Genomic DNA, 21471 nt, shown 5'->3' on the forward strand with positions numbered 1-21471 from the left:
AGGGAGAATACTACTGCCGATAGTGAGATATTTCTCATGGATGCAATAACAGTCTCTGAACTGCAGTATTAGGCAAGAAATGCTCTAAAAATGTGGTGACAAATACACACATCTGCAATAGAATTAGACACAAGTTATGGATCTGCTTCAAAGAATATCCTTAAACAAAACTCTCTCAACTAGGCATCAATCCATATGTTACCAGATGGGTAGCAAACTGGCTCACTGATGGAACCCACCTAGTCAAAATAGGGGAAGCCACCTCAAGTAGTAGATCCATAACAAACGGTGTACCTGAGGGATCGGTCTTGGGACCTCTGCTGTTTGGGATACACTTCTTGGACATGAGCAAGTATTCTTTATTGCTGATCAGTCTCGTTAAACAGATTTGATCATAAAAAATTCCCGACCATTGCACTACATCAGGTAGTGCACGAAGTGCCATATAACATTTTTCTCAGTATTGGGAAAGGTGTCTGGCAGCTGATTTTGCTGGTAGAAAGGTTTTTTTTTTTTTTTTTTTTTACATCAACACTTTCCCAATGATCATGCCATTTAGCTTAAAAATAAACTAAAACCTCAGTAACATCATGGTAGTGAAAGCATAATGTGTGTGCACTGCAACGCATGTGTATCTATAGACATAGTGGTCGCTCTGCCTACAGTAATGTCAGGATGGACCAAACTAGACTTACTTGGGCCATAACTTTATAAAAAGCATACACAGCTTTTTATTAAAAAAAAAGGCCAAATAAGCATTAAATTAGAACAATGCAAATGCATCATGACATTTACCTCACTAAATGTCACAATGCACCCACGATCATGACAAAATCACTTTAAATTACAACACAATAATGTAGCTGTTTTTCTTTAGTACCTGTAAAGCAAAATAAGAATGACAAACTCAATCTTTCTGATACTTAAAAATATTCATTGTGGCTGTAAACATGTGATTTTTAGGTAGATCCCAAGCTGAGCTGCTAAAAAAAGGAGTGGATAAAGGGCTGCCAGTTTAAAACTTTTAACAATGTCCATGCACTTGGAGGACAGAGATACCAGAGTTACATAAATGCTTATTCTTATCTTCTGTCAACAAATATCTACTTCTCTCTATATATATTATATATATATATTTATTGTAGTTCTCAGGGCACATCTTACATTTTCTTAAAAGATGTGCAGAGCAGACAAAACAAATTTGATTTTTACAGATTGTAACAGTATAAGCAGCTGCCTTCATCTCATGTAGCTCTAAATATATTGTCCATCTTTTAGCAACCCAGTTCAAGGAAGAAGCTTGTAACACACTTCTATTTCTATGCTTAACACTTCTTTCTGTCTGCATGCTTAAAGTCCATAGCATTATGTTAACAACGGTCAAATACACAACTCTACATAATTTAAATAGTTCTTGTCTGCATTGAACAAATTAGTAATAAATTAGAGAAATAAAGCTTAAAACAGTACCTACCTTGTTTGCCAATGGAAGTGTTCAGCTCATCCTTCAAACCAGTGGAAATAATAGTTGGTGGCTGCATTTGTTGAGGGTATACGAAGGGAAGTGGCTGAACCACTAATGGTTGAAGAAAAGGCAGCATAGCTGAGTTGACAAGTCCAGGGGCTGGAATAGCCAGAACTGTAGGTATTGTCACTGGCATTGACAGCGGTGGCATCGACGACGACTCTGAGAACCTTTTCAAAGGTGGGCTGGGTGGCATCGCACAAGAGGCAGTTTTAAGTGTAGTGTAGGAACGGTGTGAAGAAGGGGAGCTTCTTAAAGAAGGGGGTGGGCTTCTCTTGTTGAGTGAAAGGTCCACTGGCTCTTCTATTGGTAGTGAATACAGTTTATTTGGTGGTGAACATATCACCCTGTATTCTTCTGGCTTCACATGAACCACAGATGGATATGTCTATTAAAAAGAAAAACATAGCTAAATGGTTGGAATAAAGTTAACCAGTACAAGTAGTATGCCACTGTCAACACAAAAACAAAGCCCCTGTCTCAGGCAGATTTTTCTCTGATGGCCTGTGATGTTAATAACATTGTATAAAATATCTAGATTATTTTTTTGTTATGTACCATGTGGATCTATGTACTAAAATTATTGTCTATATTACTATGTGCTGTACAACATACACTAACAACTAGCTATCCGCAAACAAAATATCTTACTGATATACATACTGTCTATTTTATGTACTTCTGCATTCTATTTTATTTTAATATACTTTGCTTTTTACTTTAAGTACTTTTTCTTTTTATGTGATGTTTATCTAAACATATGCATTTTAACTGGAACTTTTCTCCCCGGGACTCCGCTGAAAAAGGACCTGTGTCCAGTCGGACGTTCCCAGTAAACAAATGTAAAATAAATAAAATAAAAAATGTCAAACAGTGATCCTTCCCCATTGATAAATGTTTATCTGTTCATTAATAAATCAATAAATAAACCTGTATTTACACTACTACAAATTCACTTGACTACTTTTTTTTTAAACATTTAACTATGTCCATATACTTAAAGACAGAGATACCACGACAAAACGGAAGCACGTTCTCATCCTCTGTCTGCAACACAAAATCAGTTTTGCAGTTTGTACATCACACACCTTGCACATTTTTTAAAGGTCATTAATAACTGCAATAAACTTGCTTCCCCTACAGACTACTGGCATTGTATTTGTAAAATTCTTTGGGAAATGCAGTTGCTTTTCTGTACTAATGGCTATGTCTCTTAGCATCTCTACCCACCCCCTTTACCCCATTCTCCTTTTTATCCATAACAATGGACACTTGCTCCCCAGTCCAACACACCACAGCTCTTCACTCTGTGAGACTTCTTTAGTTAATATTACTTCTGAACAGAAGCTTTTCAAGGATTCACTGTGCTGTTTGTATTAATCATTTTCTACAAACAGTGAATTCTGAGTTACTGATACAGATGTACAAGTTTGCTAAACCTGGCCTTCCCTGTACAGAAGTTCTTTGCCAATATATTGTTTTTTAGTCATTGTTTTACTCTAATTTTGCCTCTCAGCAGCACCTGTGAAAAAGTCTTGCTACAAATCAAACAATGAAGTGAAGTCATCGACATTAGAAGAACATTTCTCTGCTTCACCTACAGTACATGGACATTACGTGTGCAAGGTGTGTTGCTTGTCACAATCACAAACCCATGCACTCTCCATGATCCTCACAGTGTGGTAGGCTTTCTTCGCTCTTTATTAGTGAGCTTCAGCACATATCTCAAGTGAGTGCTGCTCTCCTCTACTAGCGTGGCAATCTCAGTGGACAACCTGCCTCCCATGTTGAAGATTTTATTTAGGAGGGAGATCAAAACACTTGCAACAACCGATTCTCTGTCTAAAAAATATATATATTTTTTTACAATAAACAACAGCAGCATGATACGTTTTGCTGTGCTGACACAGACTATGCTTTTCAACTGAATTTACCATATACGTACCTAAGAAGAAAACTATGTTGTTTCAGTGAATCTCACCAACTAAGTTCAAAGTTGTCCTACGTGAAAGAAATTACAATTCTGACCATTAATACAGTTCTCAGATGCAGAAATGCATCATACAAAGTAAAACTGCATTGCATCCTGCACCAGATGTTAACTTACTGAGCAACAGGGAAAATATAGTCTAAGAAAATCATCAAATAAGCAGACTAATACCCCCCATTTTTTAAATACCTAAAACACTGCCGTACAACAGGCATTTAAACTTCTGTAATATGCAGAATGAGTAGCAACAGAATATTGTTTCTGTTATCTGAAATTAAATTCATTCCTGTACAGCAGCAATGCTTAAAAATATTGGCTGACATTCAGCCTCAATGGCTTGGAATTAAATCAGTGCAGAAGGTCCCCATGGCAACATCAAAAACATTCTAATCTCCAAAAGTCTGTTATAACAAAAAAGAAATGCAAAACTGGTAATTTAAAGGATTCCAACAGAAGCTACAGCATGACTTGAAAATGTAAAAAGCTGTGTTACTGGACTATACACAGTACAACTCACTTTTTTTACCTGACAAATTTAAGTAAACAATCCCATGCATGCAGAGTCCCCATGGCAACATCAAAAACATTCTAATCTCCAAAAGTCTGTTATAACAAAAAAGAAATGCAAAACTGGTAATTTAAAGGATTCCAACAGAAGCTACAGCATGACTTGAAAATGTAAAAAGCTGTGTTACTGGACTATACAAAGTACAACTCACTTTTTTTACCTGACAAATTTAAGTATAAAACAATCCCATGCATCGATGGGTCCTACCAATATCCCTGGATGCATCTTAAATAGGATGAAGCACGACTAAGCCACACCCCTAACAACACTGTTTAGCCTCTATACAGGTTTTGTACCAAGCAAATAGAGAACAGCTACAGTCATGCCCTTCCATAACAGAAGACCTTCCACAAAGCCAGGCAATTACACACCCATGGGTCTTACTAGCTCCAAATGCAAAGACATGGAAAGACTTGCCTTGGAACTAATCAAACAGAACATAGGGAGCCTCCAAACACTGGACCCATCTCAGTTTGGATTAGTCAAAGGCAAGACATGTTTACTCAACCTAGTGGATTTTTTTGAAAAGGTCACCAAAGCAATAGATAAAGGCAAAATGGTACACACAGCATATCTCAACCTTGCCAAAGCTTTTAACACAATCCCCAAACAGGCATAGTAGAAAAGCTTAATAAACTGGAAATACCCCCTATGTCACCAGCTTGATAGTGTACTGGTTCACAGATAGGATGAACAAAATCAAAATTGGGGAAGTTACCTCCACAAAGGGGACTAGTCACCAGTGGCACCCCCCAGGGTTCTGTGCTGTGGCCTCTCCTGTTTGACACCTACTTTTCTGAAGTAAAAGCCAATACCACAGGGCCCTGGCTGAATATGTTTGCTGATGACTGCAAGCTAGAAGCAGTCAGTGAATCCCAAAATGACTTAGTCATCCTGCTTTTTGCCAGCACAGTCTATTCCTGTTAGAAGTGTGTATATTGTGTTACACAGCTTTGCAGCTATCCAACCTAATTTTACATAATTATCCATTACAAACTAATTTGATATGTTACAGTTTTGCAGCATGACATCTGTTGCATGTACATTGCAAAGTTGTATTTAAAATCTGATCCATGGCTGCATCACAATTATGACTCATGAAAATTAATCCAATTATGGACTCATGATTGTATTAATTTTCAAACTGCTGATAATGCAGTGTAGCACTGGGGAGGGGTTGGGACATTAAACTAAGGTTTCATCTGTCTGAGTTGGTGGTGCTCAGGTGGATGTAAAAAATCTCACTGGTTCTATAAAAGACTAGGGGAAATTCCCTGAAGGTTTGGCGAAATTTCCCCTTTAGTATAAATACCACCTTGGGTGGTAAAAGTAAAACAAATATAATAAAAACAAAGTTGAATGCTAAAAAGGTTGACAAAAAATAAGATAAATCCTTCCACTAGTGTGTGTGTTTTTTTTTTTTTTTGCAGTATTCACTTTATGTTTTTAGTTTTTGTTTTCTTTTTCTCATAATTTGGTGCACCGTATTAACTTATATTCTGCTTCTCTGCTTGTTTACGTACAAAAATGCTGCTGCTTACAGGAATATGATTGAAACAGGATGTAAACTTCTTTGCCTCGCAACTGGTAAAAGTGACATGAATCAGATTTGCTGACAAGGCAAACTTCCATCATACCTGCTTTCTAAGGAATAACTTTCTGTACCTATTCAGAAAGTGCCATGCAGTTCTAACCAGACTTGAGAAGTATGGTTCCCTTTAGTGATGTGTACTTTTTTTTTAACACTGTACATCAGCAGCTGCAAGTTAAATACACATGATTTAACCTGCAGTACTCCTGGAACCCTTAATGAATACAAAACTATATCAATAAATACACTGTTGAAAAACTTAGAAAATGTGGGCTGGAATGAACAATAAAACATACTGATGAAAAACATAAACTCAGAAATTGAAGTCAGGGCGAGTTCCCAACTGTGATGATGGTGTTCCCATATCTGATGCTAGTGACTCTGGCCAGATCAGCAGAATAGATTTATTTCAAGATCAAGGGGGCAGCTGCCGTGGTGCAGTGGTTAGCACTGCCATCTCACAGCAAGAGGTTCTCCAGTTCAATTCTCAGATGGGATACCTTCTATGCGGAGTCTGCATGTCCTCCTGTGGCTGCGTTGGTTTACTCCCACATTCCAAAGAGATCCAGTAGGTGGACTGGACACTCTAAATTGCCTGTAGGTGCGAGTGAGTGGTACGGATGAACTACCATGGCAGGGCTAACCACCTGGTGGTGTAAACTTTGGCTCAAGATGATTGTCACTGTTGAAGTAACACCCCAACCCTATTTGCAAAAATGGGAAAAAGGGGTTGAGGATGGATGGAGATAACCTCAGGCTATTTCTTCTTTTCCTGGAGGGCATTCGGGGGGGGGGCAAGAATTCCTTGATTAAAGAAAAAAATCAGGAGGTGGGGATGCCAAACTAATGTGTAAATCTGTTGGAATCAGGGTCCTCTGGTGTTTAGTGTTCTAAACATAATCATGACACTTCCTGGGATACACATACCTGTATGGCAATTACCACCTACAAAGCAGAATGCCAGGGATTGATCAAGACACAAAAGTCGCTGTCCAGTTATAATTAAAGAACACTGTCTATTCAAGGTGTATAACATACGGTTCCTGTAGTTCAGGAGACAGGGTTTGATTCCTTCTGCCTCCTTCTCCCTACTTGCTCTCGAGTAAATTACTTAACCAGACAGTGCTCTCTGGTCTCCCCTGAAAAGGGACACTTGCTCCAGTCAGCTTACCCAATCAATAAATGTATAAAATAACAATAAAATATGGTACATAATGATATACAAGAGCCAAATTCAATAGCTAATTTCACAATTTCACTGTACGAAGAAGTAAATATACACATACACATGCACACACTCTGGATTTATTTTATATTAAATAATATGTAATAAGTGCAATTTTTGATCATCAGGACAAAGTTCAAAAGAAAGCCAGTTAATAGCTTGTTCTGTATTCAGCACTAGTTATCATGGCATATCGTGAATTTGGTATGTGAGATAAAATGGAGTCACCAGTTACTATTATAATTCATTAACAAATAGGAAATCATAAAGGGTTGCTGCTCTGGTTACACTCTTTAAACAAGGAACATGCGTTTGCAGGAAACTAAACTTACCATTGGCATTGGGTCCATCATTCCCAACCTAAGATGTTCAAACATCAGGATTTATGAAACAGGACAATTTGTAAAAACAGAGCAGCTTCTAGGAGTAAAACAAAGCAAAAGTTACTTAGAAAATAGTTGCCATAGACCACATTAAAAATGCAATTAAATACCTGAACAATGGCAAGATAAAGCCAAGAAACAATGACATTTTAAAGGAAATCTCATCATATACTTCTTCCTAACAAAAGACCTCTGAAAATTATTTTTATTCTATAGGCTTTTCTTTGCAAAATATTTTCAATGAATGTGCTCAAACAAATTAGTTATTTAGATGAATACTAGATCACTTTGAGAATCGGCACTAAATTCAAAGCCACAGTTTTGCCTCTTTGAATTTCATGCACTGGCAGAATGAAAAACATGCAAAGCAAACATTTTATTCATGGTCACTCAATTCATTTTGCTGAGAAGTCAAGGTCAACAACAAAAATCAAAGTTGTGTTATGCTAGTTATAAACAGATATAATTACACAATGTCGTGGGGCTTGTCCTATGCAGTAACATTATCGGTGTAACAACTTAGTAAGTCATTGCAGAAGGAAATACTATATAAATCCCATAACTACTTCATGGACTGCTACACCTCAATACAAAATTTAACAATTACTGAAGAAAGCACTGTAATATACTGCCAATAATTATTGAGTACCACATCTGAGATTTAATAAAATGCATCAAATGCTGGTGTGTATTTCATGTTATAATATAAAAACAGACATGCACATACACAGACATACACACTGGAATGACTGCAATTCCTCTCAACCATGACTCCTTAATCATAAGTGATAACCCTAACTCTATCTCTGCCCCTCCCTAACCCCAACCCTGCACCTTACCTTTTGAAAAAAACTCTCTCTAACCACTGAACAGGACAGGCACAAATACTAAACAAACACAAAAAAACATACACATGCACTATATTAAACTTATCCCCTTATTTATCTTTACTCTAATCCTAACCCAGCCCAGAAATCCTTGCAAACACTCCCACCGCAGTAACTACTAACTTAACCCTTTTACCATAACGTAAATTCTGCAATCCAGAAGTTCACTAAAACAAAAAATTAGTAAAAGCACTAAAGTTCACTTGGTCAACTGAAGTGCACTTTATATATACATATTACATAAAGAATAGTTGTATAAAATCTTACCATAACCATAGATGCCCTTCTCTTCCATGTCACAGTATTCCAAACCCTTGGGTTTTCCTCTCATTTGCTACCCGAATGTCCGACCAGTATACAAAAGCTTCTAGTCACTGCAGGGTAAGTGGGATGTCTTGACATTGTCTAAGGGAACATGGGCCATAAAAGTGATGTCTGCACATACCAGATCTCAGAGCTGAGTGCCTCAGTCAGACCCCAGTCCCAGGATAACTCTACAAGTCCAGTGCCATCCATGAAGGGAGAGCTTAATGGAAGAAGGGGGAAGGAGGGAGGGAAGGAATACTGCAATATGGAAGAGAAGGACATCCATGGTTATGGTAAGATTTTACACAGCTATTATATGTCCTTCTATTCTCATTTTGCAGTATTCCAAACCTTTGGCTGAGTGCCAAAGCTCAAAGGGAAGAAGAGGGTGGAGGCTTGGAACTATTTTCTAGGAATCCATGAAGGATTGTCCTGGCAAATCCAGCCTTGAATTTGGAAATGTGTTCCAATCTATAACACTTGGTAAAGGTGCGGATAGAGGTCCATGTAGCTGCCTTTAAAATATAGGCAGTGTCCAGCCCTTTACAGAAAGCCCCAGATGAATCCATAACCCTATTGGAGTGTGCTTTAGTCTTAGATTCTAAGGCTTTTCCATGGTATGCATAACAGAATGAAATCCAGGAAGAAATGTTCTGCTTTGTCACGGCTTTCCCCAGAGCCCAGGGGTGAAAGAGACAAACAAACAGTCTGATTTCCTGATAGACTTGGGTCTTGTCAAGGTAAAACCTAAGCTTTCTGTGTCCACATCAGTGGAGTGTAAGACTCTCTCACTGTCATTTATTTACTTATTTTATTTGACATTTGTTAACCGGGTTAGTCTGACTGGGTAGATGCCCTTTTTCAACAGAGACCTGAGGAGAAAAGCTCCAAACATTACAATATGCATCGTTCTGTGGATGAGGAAAGAAGGTGGGAAGGTGAATAGCTTGGTTCAAGGATAACTCATTAACCATTTTCAGTATGAAGGAATGGTTGGTCCTAAGAGTTACCCTGTCCTTGTGGAAGGCGAGGAAAGGGGGAATAGCCATGAGGGCCTGTAGCTCTGGTACTCTCCTGGCTGATGTCAAGGCTACCAAGAGTACTGTTTTCCAAGTGTAACGTTTGAGAGAGGTCTTAGAAGCTGGTTCAAAAGGGGTCACCGTGGGCTTCTCTAAAACATAACTCAGGTCCCATGGGGGGTGGGATGGGTTTCCTGGGGGGTATAAGATGCAGCACTCCCTTTAGGAATAACTTTGCAGGCAACCAAGATAGCAAAGGGGGGTCCAGAGGCAGACAGGCTGAAATAGTAGCAAGGTGGGCTTTAACAGAGAAGTATGCCAACCCTAACTGCAAGAGTTCACACAGGTATGACCGTACCAAGGGAAATATCACCCTGAAAAGGGTCCAACTGTCTTTGTAGACACCATATGGAGAATCTTTTCCATTTAGGCAAATAAGATCTCCTAGTGTTAGGTTTCCTGGCCTCCTGCAGGACTGTGAACATGTCCTCATTGTAAAGGTGTCTGTAAGGGATCAGAATTCTATCACCCACAGAGTAAGGTTCAGAGATTGCAGGTGGGGATGGATTAGTGATCCATTGTTCTGTGTGAGAAGGTCCACTCTGTGAGGTAACTTGTGGTGATTGCCCCTGGTTAAATGCAGAAGGAAGGGGAACCAATGCTGCCTTAGCCAAAAGGGAGTCAACAAGATTTTTGGTTTGGCCTGCTGGATTTTCAGTAGGACTTTCTGGAGAAGTGGGAAGGGGGGGATGCATAGAGAAACATCCCCTTCCAAGAGACTGAGAAGACATCCGTTGCCCTTGCCAAAGGACTGGATGGGACTGGATACCCTGGTGCAAAATGATGAAAGTTGTCTGTTCAGAGGGGAGGCAAGCAGATCTATCTGAGATGTACCCCATTTGTGAACTACATCCCTGTGTAGCATCCATTCATGGGACTGTGACATGGACCTGCTCAAGCTGTCTGCCTGGGTGCTCTGCTCTGAAGGGATATAAACTGCCAGCAGAGTGACTCCCTGTTGTGTGGCAAGTTCTCAGACTCGGAGAGTTAGTCTGCATAGCAAACCGGGTTTTGTTCCTTCCTGCTTGTTCACATATCACAGAACTATAGTGTTGTCTGTAAGCAATTTTAGTGGGACCTTCTTCAGCATATGTTGGAAAGGCTTCAGCATCAGAATTTTTCTCATCTCTCTGATATTGACATGTTCCTGTTTAATGAAGCCTGACCACGTACCCTGGACTATTAGGGAACCCATGGCTGCTCCCCATCACAGATATGAAGCATCCATCTACATCTCCTGTACTGGCAAGGGAACCTGTAAGGGGGAGTCCTGGGCTGGAGGTCACTGGATTCAACCACCACAGAATCTCCTTCCTGAAACAAGGTATGAAGGGGATTTTGTACTCTAGGGAATGGGAGTGCTGCGTCCATATAGACATTAGGTACCATTGTAACTTTATCATGTGGAGTCTTGCCAATGGCAACATGGGAATAGTCGATGCCATATGACATACAAGTCCGAGGTACTGCCTGGCAATCAAGACTGTGACTTGAAGGACAGAGAGCAGGTACTGCCTTATGTTTTCCACCTTTTGAGGTGGCAGAAAGGCCCTCATGACATCTGTCCTTATCCTGCCCTCCCAGGAAGAGGGGTTCAGGTTGGAATTGGGGTAGTTTATCTTGAAACCCAGTTCCTGCAGCACTGATATTACCGTTTGTAGATGGCGTAGCAAGGATTTTGAATAGTCTGCCTGGATCAGAAGGACGTCCAGATAAGGGAATAATTGAATCCCTTGAGTCCTGCAGAAGGCAATCACTGGTGCCAAGCACTTGGTGAAGACCCTGAGTGCTGTCGAAAGTCCAATGGGCAAGGCAGAGAACTAAAAATATGAGGAGCCCATAGAAAAGTGTAGGAATCTCCTGTAAATGGGCATTAAGAGGATGTGCAAGTAGGCATCCTTGATGTCCAAGGTGGCTAGGAATCCTTGAGGTAAAATCAAGGAAAAGAGGGTCTGTAGAGTGAGCATGAGATAGGTGGGTACTTGCAGGAAAAGACTGAGGTAGGAAAGATCTAGGACTGGTCACCAGGGACCATCTTTATTTGGAACTAGGAAAAGTATGGAATAGGAACCCTTTTCCTTTTCTGTCATAGGGACAGCTTAAATTGTTCCTTGGGTGATAAGGCTGTATATAACTGGTTGAAAAAGGGGGAACTGCTGTGGAACACCCCTCAAGGAAGGTGTTGTAATCCCGGTCATGAAAAAACCCTTTTCTATGATGGATAAGGCCCATCTGTCTGAGGTAATGGTTTTCCAAACAGGGAGACACTGAGAGTCTTAAGGAAGGGAGGTAGAATCGAGAGGTTTGTTCAATAATGGCAGATAGTCACAGACTACCTGCCCTATCCTGAAACTGAAGCTTCTGGGCTGGAGGCTGAGCAGATCTGGAAGAGGTTTGCTGCTTCTTGGTGCTCTTTCTACCTCTGGAAGGAGGAGGAAGAGCTGAATGTTTCCTTAAAAATTAAGTTTTCGAGAGGAAATTCCAGTGGAATTTGGGGATAGCAGAAACAACAGGTGCTTCAGGTCTTGTAACTTCTTCCCCTTCTGTTGCAGAGTTTTGAACAACTCAGCCACCTTTGTCCCAAAGAGGGCAGAGTTATCCAGAGGTGCATCCAACAGTTTTGTCCTAATATCATCAGGTAAGGTCTGTAACCGTAGCCAGGAATAATTTCTCGGGACTGAGGCAGATGCAGCAGATCTGGCAGAGGCTTCAGCTGCATCATAGCTGCACCTAATGGAATGCCTACTGACCTGAGAAGACAAGGATATAAAGCTGTACATTTGTGCCTTGACAGGAGAGTTTGGGATCTGAGTCACAAGCTTAGTGGCTTGTCTTAAAAGGGCTACGGCACATTTAGATATAAGATTTTCATAGTTTATTGCCCTGAATGTCAGGGTAGCTGAGGTGTAAACCTTTTTTCCAAAGTGCTCCATGGCCTTGCTGTCTTTATTTGTATGGAGAACCGAGGTGGATGGAAGCAGTTTTGAGGGCTTATCAGCTGAAACTGATAAAGTGCCAGGGTCTGCTACAGGGCATTTGATAAGAAATTTGGCCCTCATCGGGACCTTACAGAATCTGTCAGGCCTTTGGGGGGAAGGGGGCTGTGAATCAGAATTCACAGAAGCAGCATTAAAACCATCCAGAAAAGCTGGCAAGACTTGAGGTATAGTTGAGGAAGCAAGAGTGTCCATTTGTAAAAGTACATAGTATCTTTTCTGAACTTCTGTCATCTCAGTGGAATCCCATTTAAAGAACTCCCTCATTTTGGAAATGGAGATCCTCCCTGGAGAATCTGTCTTAGCAGAATCTTCCTCTAGAGAGGCATAACCAAGAGGAGGTGGTAACTGGGAGACATATGACAGGGAATCCTCTGAAGAGGAGTCATCAGCTTCAGGCTGAGAAATATCTGGAGCCTGAGGCCTAGGGCTAATCACTGAGAGAGCCACTGGGGAGGATGAGGGCGTGGCAGGCCTAAGAGCAATAAAAGCATTAAAGAAGCCCTGAGAAAATGCCTGCCAGTCTGGCTGGCTCTGTACCAGAGAAGAAACATGCTTTGTTCTTTGTTTTCTTTTCAGGGAAGGCCTAGAGGGCGTAGGGACCAAGGTAGGCCTAGGTTCACTAGCATCCTCAATTGTAGAATGACCCGTTTAGGTGGCTGCTACAAGTCGAGGCGCCCCCTCACCGTCAGTAGCTAACATCTGCGATACCTCCAAGGATGTGCCTTCTGCTCTGGGGTCACCGGCTTCTCCAACGGTACCAGCTGTACCCATACTGGCGGCAACCGAACATTCCTCCATGCTAAAGTTGGCCACAGGAGGAACTTCGGGTGGACGAGCTGAATCAATGGATTCAGGCCTAGCAATTTTGGCCTTTTTCTTAGGTAGCTTGACGGGCTGACCAGATGGGCCTTCCATAGCTAAAGCTAACTGCTTATGGTGCTGATTTTCTAAATAAATCCTCAAGGCGTGCAGATGACTGCATAAGGTTTTAGGGACGAAGGCCTGACAGATGAAGCAGGACTTATGGTAGTGCACAGGCCCTAAACAGAAGAGGCAAAGCTCATAGGCATCCTTATGGGGGATCTGAAGATAACACCTACACCTTCCCTTTCCAGATGACATGAACCTAAAAAGGCATGCAGTGACCCAAAAGAACAAAACATCCCCAGCGGGGTACTTATCTTTGGAAAAATGATCCGACGGCTGGTACAACAGGAACAACTGATGTTTGACTGGCAGCAGAGAAGTTCTGAGGTCTTGTATGTGCAGATGTCACTTTTAGGTTCCCATTCAGAAGCCTGAAACATCATAAGCCTGAAAATCAAAATCCTGAAACCAAAAGCCTGAAAATTCAGAATCCTGAAAACTCAAAATCCTGAAAGCCCAAAATCCTGAAACTCAAAATCCTGAAAACACAAATAATGCTAATATGTCACTATAAAGACACTAATATCTACCAACTGACCCTGACCCTAACCCTAACCCTAAGGTCCGTCACTATCGCACACTCACCTGACCCACGCCCTAAACCTAACTCACTTAAACCGCCCCAACCCCAATATTTGTCACTATTGCATACATGCCTAACCTGCGCCCTAACCCTAACTCACTTAAACCGCCCCTAACCCTAAAATAAAACCAACAGCACACTTACCTGACCCCAACACATGACCTAACACCACAGGGCTAACAATAGCAAAGCCACAATGACATCAGTATGTCTATTTTGTGTTTTCAGGATTTTGAGTTTCAGGATTTTGGTCTTTCAGGATTTTGGGCTTTCAGGATTTTGAGTTTTCAGGATTCTGAATTTTCAGGCTTTTGGTTTCAGGGTTTTGATTTTCAGGCTTATGATGTTTCAGGCTTCTGAATGGGAACCCACTTTTATGGCTCACATTCCCTAAGCAAACATAAGACTTCCCATGTACCCTGCAGTGACTAGAAGCTTTTGCATACTGGCCGGACGTTTAGGTAGCAAGAGAGGAAAACCCAAGGATTTGGAATACTGCAACATGAGAACAGAAGGACATCCATATAAACAAACATGCAAACATGTTCTGTGTGCGAATATATAGCATGCATACGAATATAAATATAATTACACACACACACACTTGTATTCTACACATATCTCTTTTACTACTGACCAGCTAGTTAGAGGTCCACTCCATAAACTATTGGTTTTGGTGATTTTAGTCCCCTGTAAATAAAGGCTGGGTCTATAAACATAAATCACATGTTACAAAAATAGTGCAGTTAAAACATGTGAACATCGATAAAGTGAATACATAAACTCACATTATTGTTTTTGCAACAACCCTAACATGAATAGTCTGCCCAAACACCCCCCATCTATAAATTGACTACCATCAAGGATAAACAAAATCGGAGGAAAAAAAAAATGTAAAAAAAAAAAAAAAAACAAATCATTTCACTTTTTCATGTGTTGCCTAACAAGCTTCATATTATATCATATCCAGCAAAATAAAATATAATACTTTGTAACACTGACAACCTAAGACAAAAACAGTTGCAAGGCAGCTGTTAAGAAACCCCATATAGATTTAACATTTTTCATGAAATATTCAGGGAATGTTCCTGATACAATGACTTGTATCCGTATACTAGGTTCTATAATAAAAGACGAAGGAACTACTCCAAGTTAAATTTTGAAAAAAACAAATTGTTTTAATGTCACATTATGCTATAATATATAAAAAGAATAAACATTTTTCTTTTTTTACAGAAATACACATTATTTTTAGATCATATGTCACAAAAACTGCATATTTTCATTTCTGATTGCATATTCATATTATTGATAACTTTTATTTGTTAGTTTGGTACAGACAGCTATACTTTTGTTTTAAACTAATTGCCAATGCTGCAGTCCGTCAACTTCAAAAAGCCTTTCTAGCCTCAATTTGACTCAGTTTTCAAATGATAGCATCTATTCTTTCAAGTTATGCTTATGAAATTTTCAAAAGAGGATTCCTAGATGTTCAGCCTAGTACTACACACCAACAAACCTAACAGCAATTATGAAAAGCAACTGTTCCACTTCCACTGTACTTGGTGCTTATCAGACCCATCAATGAGTACGATGCCCTCTTTGGTATGTACCTAACCATCCAACAACTGGAATGCCCAAAGAAGTTCCTCACTAAAAGAATACAGGCTGTAAATAACATGTCCTAGGCAGAACGCCTCAAAGCTATATCCCTGTATTTTGTCTCCAACAGGCATACAAAAACAATGCCTGTGTTATAAACAAGAGCTGCTGGAGACACAGGTATGTATCCCAGAGATTACCCCTTCTCTGGAACAGGTTCCTCATTCATGTGCAGCAGTGTTTCTCCCTAACCCAATTCAACCATAACTTGGAAAACTGGATGGGGAACCAGACATTCACTCCTGGTTTGGCACCTATGCCTCTAATGGACAAAGGCAGCCTGTAAATGGTTCATTTACCAGACCCTGCTTGTAAATGTTTTATCTCCCAAGCCCCTGCTTATACTGCCAAAGGTACCAGAAATTGTCTGAGATTTGGGATGCACGGTTAGGCTTAAAAAGTCCCCAGTGGTCATTGGCCTAGTATACACCTATGAACCTACAAATCAAATATATGCACTTCTATGAGAACAAGGAAAATAAGCATAGTTTTCTTGAAATATTTAAACTGGCAATAAAGTACAGTCATGTCAGTAAACTTACCATAACAGCAGACATTCAAAAACAAGTGCCCCCCAGCCAGTCTTCACCAATACCTGAATAGTTATACTAGCATCTCCAAGCCATATACAGTTTTTCGACACCGCTTGCTACCCCATCACTATACTTCTAATATATACTTTACGACAGCCATATATAATTGTCGCTGAACCTCCTTAATATTCTGCCTCTTAACTACAATATTAAAATTTTCTGTCCTACCAAGTTCCTTTCAACACTTCCGTGTCAGTGTCAGAGGTGCAACAGGTAGCATACCTGCTTTTGGTGCAGAACGCTTTAAGTTCAATTCCCACACCAGGCAGATAGACTGCATACACTCCAGCGCAGGATAAGGGTGGTGCTGCATTGATGAGTGTGTTGCCTTTCAGATATGACAATAAACTGAGGACCCATCTGATGCATTGATTGGTTCATAGGTTTACACTACCCTAAGCCTAGCCATGCAATCCAAATGTAAACCACAAATTTTGATTTATGCAGATGCCAGACCAGGAGTGGATTTCTGATTATCCATCGTGGCCCCAGTTACGCTTAAATAGGGTTAAGGAAGAACTCTGCTTCCCATGGATGGGGAGCCTGTTCTAGAGAATGGGAATTGTGGATGTAAAAGATCCTACAGCACCTAATGAAAAGATTAGGGGAAGTTCCCAAATGCCCTTGCCAAATTTCCTCTAGTAGTATAAAATACCACCTTCGATCAATTTCTGAACCCATTTATTTGAAATTATCTGTTGCCAAACAGAAAAAAAAGGAGAGTCAGAATTTCTGGAAGACTTAGCTTGGTTACAATTTGAAGACAGTCATTCAGATTTCTTGGATTCTCGTAGTTTCTGGGAAGCTCTGCCTTTCTTTTTGGAGCCTCCCTGCCACTGTTTTTTTTTTTTTTTTTTTTCCAACGCCTGCTTGCCAGAAGTTTGTGGATCTATGTATTTTGCATTTTATAAAAAGGTCCTGAGGTAGGTCTCAAACCTTTAAAACAAGTTTGGAGAAGAATGGCTGACAAATCTGACTCAGCCCTTGAATCAAATTTCCTCTCTCTTTGAACTTTTCAGGACCATAATAAAGCCAAGAATGAAGTTTATAGTCTAGACACTACTGACAGAAGCAGTCGGTAAAAAGTATCAAGAAAGTAGTACTTTCACACTAAGGCACTGTGAAAAGCACAACATAAACCCAGCTCCAAAGCTTTACAAACCTGGCTGTCTGGTCCCATATAGCTTAAAGTGACTTTACGCTAAACACCTATCACTTATTCTAGGAAAAAGAGTATTACTTTTAGTGGTTACTTCATAAACACATCAATGATAAGATTTAGATATATACTGAATGCATCAGTCTGAAAAACTATGAACTATGCATACCTGTTGCGAACCAAATGGCAAAAAAACACAACGCCCTCATGGTGTGTTCCTAATAAAAGCAAGCTGTTTTCTGTGCAAAGGGTGGAGAGTTGAAACTTTTCCCGTTTTTTACTTAAGTTTGTGACACAAGGTAATATGTTAAGAGTATTCCTGGTGTCTACTCATAGCATAAAGAACTAAAACTTGGCTACAGAATTATATTTGTGTGTGTGTGTGTGTGTGTGTGTGTAAAACAAAGGTACAGCATTTGAAGGTTTTTCTCTTCCTCACTGCTAAAGTGTTGTTCTGTTAACTTTTAAAGTAGCCCTGGTGTTTAGAATCCTCTGCACAAACATCTTTCTTAAGTAGCCCTAATGTGTAGTATTCCCCCATCCATATGTTTTTCATGTTGCCAAAGTGTTGTCCTGTTAACTTACAAAGTAGCCTTTGATATCTAGGGTCCTCCCACCCCACCCATACATTTTCTTAAGTAACCTTGATGTCTAGAGTTCTCTGATCTGGGCAGTACTGCGGTGGTTCGAAGTCCCAGAAACTTTGGTAGAATCAGTGCAGGCTATGTATAAGGACCCAATGACTCAAATACAAACAGTGTTCGGCCTCACAGAGAGGTTCCCAGTGGGAATGGGTGTACACCAGGGTTCAGCTCTGAGCCCACTGCTGTTCATATTGGTGATGGACTACATTAGCAAACAGGTTGGAAGAGATGGATCAACAAAGCTGCTGTATGCAAACAATGTGGCATTTCAGCCAGACTCTGAGCAAGAACTCCAGCAAAGTACAGAGCAATGGAACGCAAAACTGAAGGCACATGGGATAAAACTAAGCACCAAAAACACAGTGGTAATGGCAGCAAACTGCGGAAATCAGAAGAAGCTGAGAATTGTGATAGAAGGGAAGACAGAGGAACAGGTAAATACCGTCAAGTATCTGGAAGGGGTGATTGAGGAGAAGGGAATTCTGAATGCAGAGGTCAAAGCTAGAATCAGGGGGGCTGCAGCCAACTGGCATAGAGTGTCAACTGCAGTCTACAACAGAAGAATGCCAAAGAAGCTAAAAAGTAAGGTGTACAAGACAATGGTGTGACCAGTACTGCTGTATGGTACAGAATCCTGGGCAGTAAAGGCAGAACAAATGAAGCTAGAGGTGAAGGAATTTAAGTGCCTGAGAAGGGTGGTAGGATACATTCTGTGGGACAGACGAAGAAATGAGGACAAAAGAGAAGAAGCCAAAGTAGCTCCAACTGCAGAAAAGATCAAAGAGAACAAATTACGGTGGTTTGGACACGTGCAGAAAAGCAGGAGACAATCTGGTGAAGAAGATTTGGGATAGACAGGAAGGCAAGAGGAAACAAGGATGTCCAGCAAAGAAATGGGACGGATTGTGCGAAAGAATTTCTGCGCCAGTCAAGCATGAATGTCGAAGAAGGCAGCAGTGTGGCATTGAATCGAGAGAGATGACGACAGCTAACACGATTCCCCGACCCCATATAGAAAATGGGAAAAAGGGGACTGATTATGATTACCTTTAAAGCAGCTCTGGTGTCTAATGACCCCCCATAAATTTTTCACAAGTAGCCCTAGTGTCTAGAGTTCATCCCCACCCACACATCTTTCGTGCTGCCAAAGTGTTGTTCTATTAACTTTTAAAGTAACCCTGGTGTCTACTGTTCTCTCACCCAAACTTCTTCCGTAAGAAGCCCTAGTGTCTAGTGTCCCCCCCCAGTCACACTTCTTTGGTTACAGTGTCTACGACAGAAGAATGCCTCCACCAAACATATGTCTTCCGTGCTGCCAAAGTGTTGTATTACTAACTTTTAAAGTAACCCTACTGTCTTTAATTCCTCTCACAACACTGAAGGATTTGTTCATTAGTCTATGGGATTTTAGGGGTACAATATCTCTCACACACACACACACACACACACACACACACACACACAAACCATCACCCAACAGCCTTCATACATTCACCCATTCTTCCCTACACACACACACGCACACACCTAAACCCACTCATTCCTCTGCATAAACTCACACATGCAGCCATGTGCACACATGCAAACAACCCGCCACCACTACCTGTCCACTAAACTTCAAGGCACTTACATTTAACGTGATCTCACCCAGTGAAAAAAGTAATGGGCGAATGTGAACATTTGGCTGAGTTCATTAACATGGCTCACCGAGCGACCTGACACAGCTGAGTGATTAAATGCCTTACTGCAGGTATTTACAGGGGACAGCACAAGGCTAACTGGCATAGGTCACGCTTCCAGAATGCCTCATTAGCATAGGCCACAGAGACAGCCAGCCATGCTGAACTTCTTCAGGTAAAGCACTGCAATGGGCTGTCTCTGAAACACCAAATGGTTACCGTGAAGATTAAAAGGGTGCTTACCCCATTGTGGTAACCTTTCTGAATCTCTTCCAAAAATATACTGGCATGATCAATACTCAAGGGAAAACAGGTTCTATCCAAAGAGAAGTAAAAATCATTGTAAAACTCTTTGTTAAATGTAAATACTTTTATGAGTACCGAGTAATTCAGACTGCAGTGTGTTAATAAATCTGCCACCTCCTGAATCTAAAGTGGTATAGACTAGAAAGTATTATTCATTGATTACCTAGCATCTGCTAAAACTGTGCTTTTTCTTAATTAATCTTTCCATTTCCACTTTCAAGCTCACATCCCTGTTCCAACTTTTATAATATTTCTGTTATTAAATAAGCCTGCCAACTAAAGGCAATCAGAAAAAGGAAGCTTTAAAAGGGTAAACTGCCATCCAATGCCAAAGTACCTATAACCCAACATTATCATTCCTTTGTAGCAGATTTTGAAAACTGAAATCCATCCCAGGCAGGACAAATGACCAGAAGCACTGAAAGGAAGACCGCTGACAGTACTACCATAAGAATCCTTGAAGAGGAAAGGTCAGTACTTTTTTCTTACAAGCAGTAATAATCATGCAAATACTAAAGCAATGGTGTCCACTTCTAATAATTAAGCCAATACTAAACAACATGGTTTACATTTTAAATAAGCAATCTACACTTCTACACGGTGGGTAAAAGGATATATGGCAATCACATCCTTCTTCAGAAAGGGGTTCATCAAGTTCTACATGCCCAAAAACTATAGAGTCTGCGACAAAGAAACTAACATTTGCAATGTAACAAATTGCAGGACATTATCAGCAATGCTTTAGTTTAAAACAAAACAGCAGCAGAATATGATAAACTGTATTAGTTTTACCAGATATGTGTCACCAAACCACAGTTCCCCTTATGGGTCAATAAAATGTACCTTAATACCTTCTCAGAAAATAAAAATATACAGCAGGTTAACAAAGTTATACAACATACAAGAAAAATATAAACATAACATATTAACAAAATGAAACAGAAAATACAGTTGTTTAAACTGAACTTATCATAACAGTAGATGTTCAAATGATGACCACTGCAGTAGCCTTAGCTATATGGGTTATATCCTGCCATGGATATAACTGCCAGCCAGTTTCCAAAGCTTCAGGGCACCTTCCACGTGCCCACAAACTGTCAAACAGCTCAAGCTGAGATGAGCTGACTAAAAGACAAGTTTGTGTGCAAAGCCCTTCAGAGCTTCCCTGCCAGCAGAAAAAGGGAAGCAGAACACTGAAAGGGCAATGCTATGAACAATAAAAAATAAATGTCCACACCCTGGCATAAAAAACACACCAAAAAAAGAAGGGGGGGCTGGAGGAAGGGACCATCTACTGCAGCAATGATCATTCGAACATCTACTGTTATGGCAACTTCAACTTACACAACTGTACTTCTTTCATCA

At 40.4% G+C, this 21471-nt stretch overlaps 1 protein-coding gene across 1 annotated transcript in view; it reads right to left on the reverse strand.

The window, feature by feature from the left end:
* Positions 1 to 21471, reverse strand: part of KLF3 (Kruppel like factor 3) — a 184375-nt gene that overhangs the window by 132046 nt on the left and 30858 nt on the right. The window contains exons 2-3 of the mRNA XM_044062142.1: positions 7232 to 7319; positions 1475 to 1913 (exon numbers count right to left, since the gene is read on the reverse strand). Of these exons, the coding sequence (XP_043918077.1) occupies positions 1475 to 1913; positions 7232 to 7276 (484 nt within the window). The 5' untranslated portion in view covers positions 7277 to 7319. The remainder of the gene's footprint in view (positions 1 to 1474; positions 1914 to 7231; positions 7320 to 21471) is intronic.

Source organism: Protopterus annectens, chromosome 2.part1, assembly GCF_019279795.1.
Source record: "Protopterus annectens isolate FY-2018-M chromosome 2.part1, PAN1.0, whole genome shotgun sequence".
Classification (NCBI taxonomy): domain Eukaryota; kingdom Metazoa; phylum Chordata; order Ceratodontiformes; family Protopteridae; genus Protopterus; species Protopterus annectens.